This window comes from Oncorhynchus clarkii, unplaced genomic scaffold, assembly GCF_045791955.1.
Source record: "Oncorhynchus clarkii lewisi isolate Uvic-CL-2024 unplaced genomic scaffold, UVic_Ocla_1.0 unplaced_contig_2530_pilon_pilon, whole genome shotgun sequence".
In the NCBI taxonomy this organism is placed as follows: Eukaryota; Metazoa; Chordata; class Actinopteri; order Salmoniformes; family Salmonidae; genus Oncorhynchus; species Oncorhynchus clarkii.
In genome coordinates this window covers 372,501-385,000 of record NW_027261135.1, presented here as the reverse complement: position 1 = coordinate 385,000, position 12,500 = coordinate 372,501, and the positions used below count along the sequence as shown (strand labels likewise).

General features: G+C 42.4%; 1 protein-coding gene across 1 annotated transcript in view; it reads left to right on the top strand.

Annotated features, from left to right (window-relative positions):
- LOC139405153 (adhesion G protein-coupled receptor L3-like) overlaps positions 1–12,500 on the top strand; it is a 146,716-nt gene that overhangs the window by 93,734 nt on the left and 40,482 nt on the right. Inside the window, exons 11-12 of the mRNA XM_071147571.1 lie at positions 3,690–3,895; positions 8,070–8,246. Coding sequence (XP_071003672.1) covers positions 3,690–3,895; positions 8,070–8,246 — 383 coding nt within the window. The remainder of the gene's footprint in view (positions 1–3,689; positions 3,896–8,069; positions 8,247–12,500) is intronic.

Genomic DNA, 12,500 nt, shown 5'->3' with positions numbered 1-12,500 from the left:
TAACAGTGTTTACAGTTGGTCTCAGAGGTTCACTGTGTGTTTATAAGTTATTATATTATTGTATCCTTTATTCTACTTTAATCTGCTCTTCTTTACCTTATTCTACTCTATTATACTCTACCTTGCACTATGCTACTCTATTCTATTCTACTTTACACTATGCTACTCTATTCTACTCCACTTTACCTTATTCTACTCTATTCTACTCTACTTTACCTTATTCTACTCTATTCTACTCTACTTTACACTATTCTACTCTATTCTATTCTACTTTACACTATTCTACGCTATTCTACTCTACTTTACACTATTCTACGCTATTCTACTCTACTTTACACTATTCTACGCTATTCTACTCTACTTTACACTATTCTACTCTATTCTACTCTACTTTACACTATTCTACTCTATTCTATTCTACTTTACACTATTCTACGCTATTCTACTCTACTTTACACTATTCTACGCTATTCTACTCTATTTTACACTATTCTACTCTATTCTACGCTATTCTACTCTACTTTACACTATTATATTCTACTTTACACTATTCTACGCTATTCTACTCTACTTTACACTATTCTACGCTATTCTACTCTACTTTACACTATTCTACTCTACTTTACACTATTCTACTCTACTTTACACTATTCTACGCTATTCTACTTTACTCTACTCTATTCTACTCTATTCTAATCTGCTCTATTCTACTCTATTCCAATCTACTCTATTCTAGTCTATTATAATCTACTCCACTGTTTTCTACTCTACTATATTCTACTATATTATACTCTACTCTATTCTACTCTACTATATTCTACTATATTCCACTCTACTCTATTCTACTCTACTTTACACTATTCTACGCTATTCTACTCTACTTTACACTATTCTACTCTACTTTACACTATTCTACGCTATTCTACTCTATTCTACGCTATTCTACTCTATTCTACTCTACTTTACACTATTCTACTCTATTCTACTCTACTTTACACTATTCTACTCTACTTTACACTATTCTACGCTATTCTACTCTACTTTACACTATTCTACTCTACTTTACACTATTCTACGCTATTCTACTCTACTTTACACTATTCTACTATATTCTACTCTACTTTACACTATTCTACTCTACTTTACACTATTCTACGCTATTCTACTCTACTTTACACTATTCTACTCTACTTTACACTATTCTACGCTATTCTACTCTACTTTACACTATTCTACTCTACTTTACACTATTCTACGCTATTCTACTTTACTCTACTCTATTCTACTCTATTCTAATCTGCTCTATTCTACTCTATTCCAATCTACTCTATTCTAGTCTATTATAATCTACTCTACTGTTTTCTACTCTACTATATTCTACTATATTATACTCTACTCTATTCTACTCTACTATATTCTACTATATTCCACTCTACTCTATTCTACTCTACTCTACTATATTTTACTATTTTCTTCTCTATGCTGCACTATTCTAATCTATTCTACTCTATTCTACTCTATTATATTCTACTCTATGCTACTCTATTCTACTCTACTATATTCTACTCTACTATTTTATACTCTATTCTACTCTATTCTACTCTACTCTATTCTACTCTATTCTACTCTATTCTACTCTACTCGATTGTGCTCTACTCCACTCTTTCTCTATTCTACTCTATTCTACTCTACTCTACTGTATTCTACTCTATTCTACCCTATTCTACTCTACTATATTCTACTCTATTCTACTCTACTTTCTTCTACTCTATTCTACTCTATTTTACTCTACTCTATTCTACTCTAGTCTATTCTACTATAATCTACTCTATTATATTCTACTCTATTCTACTCTACACTATTCTTCTCAATTCTACTCTACTCTACTCTATTCTACACTATTCTACTCTACTCTATTCTACACTACTCTATTCTACTCTATTCTACTCTACTCTACACTATTATTCTCTATTCTACTCTACTCTACTCTACTCTATTCTACTCTACGCTATTATGTTCTATTCTAGTCTACTCTATTGTACTCTATTCTACACAACTATATTCTACTCTACTATGTTATACTCTATTCTACTCTATTCTACTCTACTCTATTCTACTCTACTCGATTGTGCTCTATTCCACTCTTCTCTATTCTACACTAGTCTACTCTACTCTACTGTATTCTACTCTATTCTACCCTATTCTACTCTACTATATTCTACTCTATTCTACTCTACTTTCTTCTACTCTATTCTACTCTATTTTACTCTACTCTATTCTACTCTAGTCTATTCTACTCTAATCTACTCTATTCTATTCTACTCTAATCTACTCTACACTATTCTTCTCAATTCTACTCTACTCTACTCTACTCTATTCTACACTATTCTACTCTACTCTATTCTACTCTACACTACTCTATTCTACTCTATTCTACTCTACTCTACACTATTATTCTCTATTCTACTCTACTCTACTCTACTCTATTCTACTCTACGCTATTATGTTCTATTCTAGTCTACTCTATTCTATTATACTCTACTCTACTCTATTCTATTCTACTCTATGCTATTATGTTCTATTCTACTCTACTCTATTCTAAACTATTCTACTCTATTATACTCTATTCTATTATACTCTACTCTATTCTACTCTATTCTAGTATTTTCTACTCAACTGAGATACATATATTGACTCTACAATAGAAACATTAAACTCATCCTCATATTTCTCTCTGTATATTCTCCTCGGGTGAATTTCATATCATGTAATACAATAGTTATTTGGTTAAAGACACTGATCACAGTCCTACTTCAGAGAGACTTTTGAATTCATTTCTGACATTATTGTCTGACATTTAAGAACACATCATTTACACCCCACACGTAACCATTAACCATGGGTCTCAACAGTTTACTGTGTGTTTGCAAGCCATTCTATTCAATTCAACTCTATTCCACCCTGTCCTATCCCACACCTCTCAGAGGACATGCAAATGACTGGCAATTGATATATCACAGTTTTCAAATCAACCACCTGCCTTGTTCCTATACCTCACTGTATTCACTGTTAAAATTCAACCCCTAATATCTCCCTGAAGACCTAATTACTTGTCCTAATATCTCCCAGAATGTCTAACTACTTGTCCTAATATCCCCATGACGATCTAATTACTTGTCCTAATATCTCCCAGAATGTCTAATTACTTGTCCTAATATCCCCATGACGATCTAACTACTTGTCCTAATATCTCCCAGAATGTCTAATTACTTGTCCTAATATCCCCATGACGATCTAATTACTTGTCCCAATATCTCCCAGAATGTCGAATTACTTGTCCTAATATCCCCATGACGATCTAATTACTTGTCCTAATATCTCCCAGAATGTCTAATTACTTGTCCTAATATCCCCATGACAATATAATTACTTGTCCTAATATCTCCCTGAATGTCTAATTACTTGTCCTAATATCTCTCAGAATGTCTAATTACTTGTCCTAATATCTCCCAGAATGTCTAATTACTTGTCCTAATATCACCATGAAGACCTAATTACCTGTCCTAATATCTCCCTGAATGTCTAATTAATTGTCCTAATATCTCCCTGCATGTCTGAATACTTGTCCTAATATCTCCCTGCATGTCTGAGCAGCCAGTGACATTGCAGTGTGTTGTCTCCCCCACCAGGTGAGATCCGTATGGTGTTCGTCCTCTACAGGAACCTGGGCTCCTACCTGTCTACAGATAATGCCAGTGTTGGTCTGGGCAGCGAGGCTCTCTACCCTAACTACTCTGTCATAGTCAACTCTCCTGTTATTACTGCTTCTATCAACAAGGACAGCAACAAGGTCTATCTGTCTGAACCGGTGGTCTTCACTGTCAAACACCTGCAGGTATATATGCCGGAGAATACGCACGGATTACACACACACACAGACACACACAGACACACACACAGACACACACACACACACACAGAGACACACACACACACAGACAGACACACAGTCACTCACACAGACACACACACACACACACACACAGACACACACACAGACACACACACAGATACACACACAGACACACAGACAGACACACACAGACACACACAGACACACACACACACACACACACACACACACACAGACAGACACACATACAGACACACAGTCACAACCAGTTGTCCTGTCTGAACCAGTGAGCTTCACTGTGAGGTAGGGAGGTTATACTGTACACATAGATGAATGCTAACGGACACCATTCAATACCACTGTTTTGTCACTAGGACGAATATTATGGATGCAGCATTTATGGATATACAACCACACCAGAACACACAACCACACCATAACACACAACCACACCATAACACACAACCACACCATAACACACAACCACACCATAACACACAACCACACCATAACACACAACCACACCATATCACACAACCACACCATAACACACAACCACACCATAACACACAACCACACCATAACACACAACCACACCATAACACACAACCACACCATAACACACAACCACACCATATCACACAACCACACCATAACACACAACCACACCATATCACACAACCACACCATAACACACAACCACACCATAACACACAACCACACCATAACATACAACCACACCATAACACACAACCACACCATAACATACAACCACACCATAACACACAACCACACCATAACACACAACCACACCATATCACACAACCACACCATATCACACAACCACACCATAACACACAACCACACCATAACACACAACCACACCATAACACACAACCACACCATAACACACAACCACACCATAACACACAACCACACCATAACACACAACCACACCATAACACACAACCACACCATAACACACAACCACACCATATCACACAACCACACCATAACACACAACCACACCATATCACACAACCACACCATAACACACAACCACACCATAACACACAACCACACCATAACATACAACCACACCATAACACACAACCACACCATAACATACAACCACACCATAACACACAACCACACCATAACACACAACCACACCATATCACACAACCACACCATATCACACAACCACACCATAACACACAACCACACCATATCACACAACCACACCATAACACACAACCACACCATAACACACAACCACACCATATCACACAACCACACCATAACACACAACCACACCATAACACACAACCACACCATAACACACAACCACACCATAACACACAACCACACCATATCACACAACCACACCATAACACACAACCACACCATAACACACAACCACACTATATCACACAACCACACCATAACACACAACCACACCATAACACACAACCACACCATACCACACCATATCACACAACCACACCATATCACACAACCACACCATAACACACAACCACACCATATCACACCATATCACACAACCACACCATATCACACAACCACACCATATCACACAACCACACCATATCACACAACCACACCATAACACACAACCACACCATAACACACAACCACACCATACCACACAACCACACCATAACACACAACCACACCATATCACACAACCACACCATATCACACAACCACACCATAACACACAACCACACCATAACACACAACCACACCATAACACACAACCACACCATAACACACAACCACACCATATCACACAACCACACAACCACACCATACCACACCATATCACACAACCACACCATAACACACAACCACATAATACCACACAACCACACCATAACACACAACCACACCATAACACACAACCACACCATAACACACAACCACACCATAACACACAACCACACCATAACACACAACCACACCATAACACACAACCACACCATATCACACAACCACACCATAACACACAACCACACCATAACACACAACCACACCATAACACACAACCACACCACAACACACAACCACACCATATCTCACAACCACACCATAACACACAACCACACCATAACACACAACCACACCATAACACACAACCACACCATAACACACAACCACACCATAACACACAACCACACCATAACACACAACCACACCATATCACACAACCACACCATAACACACAACCACACCATATCTCACAACCACACCATAACACACAACCACACCATAACACACAACCACACCATAACACACAACCACACCATAACACACAACCACACCATATCACACAACCACACCATAACACACAACCACACCATAACACACAACCACACCAGAACACACAACCACACCATATCACACAACCACACCATAACACACAACCACACCATATCACACAACCACACCATACCACACAACCACACCATATCACACAACCACACCATAACACACAACCACACCATACCACACCATATCACACAACCACACCATACCACACAACCACACCATAACACACAACCACACCATACCACACCATAACACACAACCACACCATAACACACAACCACACTATATCACACAACCACACCATTACACACAACCACACCATAACACACAACCACTCCATATCACACAACCACACCATACCACACCATATCACACAACCACACCATAACACACAACCACACCATACCACACCATATCACACAACCACACCATAACACACAACCACACACAACCACACCATATCACACAACCACACCATACCACGCCATTACACACAACCACACTATATCACACAACCACACCATTACACACAACCACACTATATCACACAACCACACCATAACACACAACCACAACATATCACACAACCACACCATAACACACAACCACACAATAACACACCATATCACACAATATCACACAACCACACCATAACACACAACCACACCATAACACACAACCACACCATAACACACAACCACACCATAACACACAACCACACAACCACACCATAACACACAACCACAACATATCACACAACAACACCATAACACACAACCACACTATAACACACAACCACACCATAACACACAACCATAACACACAACCACACCATAACACACAACCACACCATAACACACAACCACACAACCACACAACCACACCATAACACACAACCATAACACACAACCACACCATAACACACAACCACACCATAACACACAACCACACCATAACACACAACAACACCATAACACACAACCATAACACACAACCACACCATATCACACAACCATAACCATAACACACAACCACACCATAACACACAACCATGACACACAACCACACCATAACACACAACCACACCATAACACACAACCACACCATATCACACAACCATAACACACAACCACACCATAACACACAACAACACCATAACACACAACCATAACACACAACCACACCATAACACACAACCACACCATAACACACAACCACACCATAACACACAACCACACCATAACACACCACCACACCATAACACACAACAACACCATAACACACAACCATAACACACAACCACACCATAACACACAACCATAACACACAACCACACCATAACACACAACCACACCATATCACACAACCATAACACACAACCACACCATATCACACAACCATAACACACAACCACACCATAACACACAACCTCACAACCACACCATAACACGCTCAGAAACACTGATACAAATGTTCCACACCAACAGCTTGCTAGTACTTTACAGCAAAACAGTTGTTGTGGACAAGTCTGCTTAGCAACATCCAGGCCTTCAGCAGGACCACAAGACACACAGACACACAGACACATGTTGACTCATTCAGTGTCACCCATCCTTCTGTCTGTTTATCACTTGTCCTCTCACACATTCTGTTCCCTTCCCTCCCTCCCCACTATCTCCCTCCCTCCCTTCCTCGCTCCCCCACTATCTCTCTCTCTCTGTCTCTCCCCCTACCTCTCCTTTCCTCTCTCTCTCTCTCTCTCTCTTTCTCCCCCCCTACCTCTCCTCTCCTCTCTCTCTCCCAGCATTCAGAGGAGAACTTCAACCCCAACTGTTCTTTCTGGAGTTATTCCAAGCGGTCCATGACCGGGTTCTGGTCCAGTCAGGACTGTCGACTACTGGACACCAACAGAACACACACCACCTGCTCCTGTACTCATCTGACCAGCTTTGCTGTGCTGATGGCACACGTTGAAGTCAAGGTAGGTCAGAGATTGACTAGTCATGTCTGGGCCTGCTGTGCTGATGGCACACGTTGAAGTCAAGGTAGGTCAGAGATTGACTAGTCATGTCTGGGCCTACTGTACTGATGGCACACGTTGAAGTCAAGGTAGGTCAGAGATTGACTAGTCATGTCTGGGCCTGCTGTGCTGATGGCACACGTTGAAGTCAAGGTAGATCAGAGATTGACTAGTCATGTCTGGGCCTGCTGTACTGATGGCACACGTTGAAGTCAAGGTAGGTCAGAGATTGACTAGTCATGTCTGGGCCTTCTGTACTGATGGCACACTTTGAAGTCAAGGTAGGTCAGAGATTGACTAGTCATGTCTGGGCCATCTGGTCATGTCTGGGCCTGCTGTGCTGATGGCACACGTTGAAGTCAAGGTAGGTCAGAGATTGACTAGTCATGTCTGGGCCTGCTGTACTGATGGCACACGTTGAAGTCAAGGTAGATCAGAGATTGACTAGTCATGTCTGGGCCATCTGGTCATGTCTGGGCCTTCTGTACTGGTGGCACACGTTGAAGTCAAGGTAGGTCAGAGATTGACTAGTCATGTCTGGGCCTGCTGTACTGATGGCACACGTTGAAGTCAAGGTAGGTCAGAGATTGACTAGTCATGTCTGGGCCATCTGGTCATGTCTGGGCCTTCTGTACTGGTGGCACACGTTGAAGTCAAGGTAGGTCAGAGATTGACTAGTCGTGTCTGGGCCTGCTGTACTGATGGCACACGTTGAAGTCAAGGTAGGTCAGAGATTGACTAGTCATGTCTGGGCCTTCTGTGCTGATGGCACACGTTGAAGTCAAGGTAGGTCAGAGATTGACTAGTCATGTCTGGGCCATCTGGTCATGTCTGGGCCTTCTGTACTGGTGGCACACGTTGAAGTCAAGGTAGGTCAGAGATTGACTAGTCATGTCTGGGCCATCTGGTCATGTCTGGGCCTTCTGTGCTGATGGCACACGTTGAAGTCAAGGTAGGTCAGAGATTGACTAGTCATGTCTGGGCCATCTGGTCATGTCTGGGCCTTCTGTACTGGTGGCACACGTTGAAGTCAAGGTAGGTCAGAGATTGACTAGTCATGTCTGGGCCTGCTGTACTGATGGCACACGTTGAAGTCAAGGTAGGTCAGAGATTGACTAGTCATGTCTGGGCCTGCTGTACTGATGGCACACGTTGAAGTCAAGGATAGATCAGAGATTGACTAGTCATGTCTGGGCCATCTGGTCATGTCTGGGCCTTCTGTACTGGTGGCACACGTTGAAGTCAAGGTAGGTCAGAGATTGACTAGTCATGTCTGGGCCATCTGGTCATGTCTGGGCCTTCTGTGCTGATGGCACACGTTGAAGTCAAGGTAGGTCAGAGATTGACTAGTCATGTCTGGGCCATCTGGTCATGTCTGGGCCTTCTGTACTGGTGGCACACGTTGAAGTCAAGGTAGGTCAGAGATTGACTAGTCATGTCTGGGCCTGCTGTACTGATGGCACACGTTGAAGTCAAGGTAGGTCAGAGATTGACTAGTCATGTCTGGGCCTGCTGTACTGATGGCACACGTTGAAGTCAAGGATAGATCAGAGATTGACTAGTCATGTCTGGGCCATCTGGTCATGTCTGGGCCTTCTGTACTGATGGCACACGTTGAAGTCAAGGTAGGTCAGAGATTGACTAGTCATGTCTGGGCCTGCTGTACTGATGGCACACGTTGAAGTCAAGGTAGGTCAGAGATTGACTAGTCATGTCTGGGCCTGCTGTACTGATGGCACACGTTGAAGTCAAGGTAGATCAGAGATTGACTAGTCATGTCTGGGCCATCTGGTCATGTCTGGGCCTTCTGTGCTGATGGCACACGTTGAAGTCAAGTTAGGTCAGAGATTGACTAGTCATGTCTGGGCCATCTGGTCATGTCTGGGCCTGCTGTACTGATGGCACACGTTGAAGTCAAGGTAAATCAGAGATTGACTAGTCATGTCTGGGCCTTCTGTACTGGTGGCACACGTTGAAGTCATGGTAGATCAGAGATCGACTAGTCATGTCTGGGCCTGCTGTACTGATGGCACACGTTGAAGTCAATGTAGGTCAGAGATTGACTAGTCATGTCTGGGCCATCTGTACTGATGGCACACATTGAAGTTAAGGTAGGTCAGAGATTGACTAGTCATGTCTGGGCCATCTGGTCATGTCTGGGCCTTCTGTACTGATGGCACACGTTTAAGTCAAGGTAGGTCAGAGATTGACTAGTCATGTCTGGGCCATCTGTACTGATGGCACACATTGAAGTCAAGATAGGTCAGAGATTGACTAGTCATGTCTGGGCCATCTGGTCATGTCTGGGCCTTCTGTACTGATGGCACACGTTGAAGTCAAGGTAGATCAGAGATTGACTAGTCATGTCTGGGCCTGCTATACTGATGGCACATGTTGAAGTCAATGTAGATCAGAGATTGACTAGTCATGTCTGGGCCTGCTGTACTGATGGCACATGTTGAAGTCATGGTAGATCAGAGATTGACTAGTCATGTCTAAAGGCTTGTGATTGATGCATCAGGGCCCCATAGTAAAGGCGTGTGTCAGCAGTTGATCATAGATGTTATGCTGGAAAGTAGATGGTCGGTGTTCCTTCTTCCCTGTCCTCAGTGATTCTCTCCTCAGTGATTCTCTCCTCAGTGATTCTCTCCTCAGGGATTCTCTCCTCAGTGATTCTCTCCTCAGTGATTCTCTCCTCAGTGATTCTCTCCCCAGTGATTCTCTCCCCAGTGATTCTCTCCTCAGTGATTCTCTCCTCAGTGATTCTCTCCTCAGTGATTCTCTCCTCAGTGATTCTCTCCTCAGTGATTCCTCCACAGTACAAAGGGACAGGGTGTCATTTATAACCCCCCAACGCTAGCCTGTGGTCGACCAATTAGAATTCCTTGCAGTAAAATTGGGCCAATGGCCAAATAACAAGTATCCTATTTCAATCCTATTACAATTTATAGACGATTTGCACCACAACTTGCCACATGGAGCTGAGTCCAGGGCTGAAACCAATACACAGATTCTACACAGATTCTACACAGATTCTACACAGATTCTACGCAGATTCTACAGAGATTCTACACAGATTCTAAACAGATTCTACACAGATTCTACACAGATTCTACACAGATTCTGAACAGATTCTACACAGATTCTACGCAGATTCTACACAGATTCTACGCAGATTCTACACAGATTCTACGCAGATACTACACAGATTCTACGCAGATTCTACACAGATTCTGAACAGATTCTACATAGATTCTACACAGATTCTACACAGATTCTAAACAGATTCTGAACAGATTCTACACAGATTCTACACAGATTCTAAACAGATTCTACACAGATTCTACACAGATTCTACACAGATTCTAAACAAATTCTGAACAGATTCTACACAGATTCTAAACAGATTCTACACAGATTCTACACAGATTCTGAACAGATTCTGAACAGATTCTACACAGATTCTACACAGACTGATATGAGGACCTGACCCACCAATCACAGTCCTTTTACAGCCCTACAAATCACCAGTCATATATTCTACACTACACCCCCCCCTCCCCCCCCCCCCCAGGTCCAGACTGCCATCATGGTAGGAGAGACCTTGGTTTTGAACACATAAACACACACACACACACACACACACACACACACCTTGAGTGGTGTTTGAGCAGTATATCCATCAAGGTGCTGCTCTCTACCCGGCAGGGAGTTCGACCCTAATGGATAGAACAGTGTGTGTGTGTGTGTGTGTGTGTGTGTGTGTGTGTGTGTGTGTGTGTGTGTGTGTGTGTGTGTGTGTGTGTGTGTATACAGTGCAGACATCATACAAAGGTAAAAGTAGCGATTAATACTTTTTTGAGGTCTGTTTGGTTTCGGTTCGATTATTGAAACGTTATCTGGGTTTTTGGTTTTGATTCAATAATATTTTTGCCATTAAATCTTATTTGACAGGATTTATTCTGTATCTTACCTGACTGAATTGTCTCTACTCTCCCCCTCCCTCTCTCTATTCTCTCCATTTCCCCCTCCCTCCCTCCCTCCCTCCCTCCCTCCCTCTACTCTCTCTCCTCTCTCCTCTCCCTCTCTCTCTCTCCACCCACCTCTCCCTTTCTCCCTCCCTCTCTCTCTCCTCTCCCTCTCCCTCTCCTCTCCTCTCCTCTCCTCTCCTATCCTCTCCTCTCTCTCTCCTCTCTCCCCTCCCCCTCTCTCCTC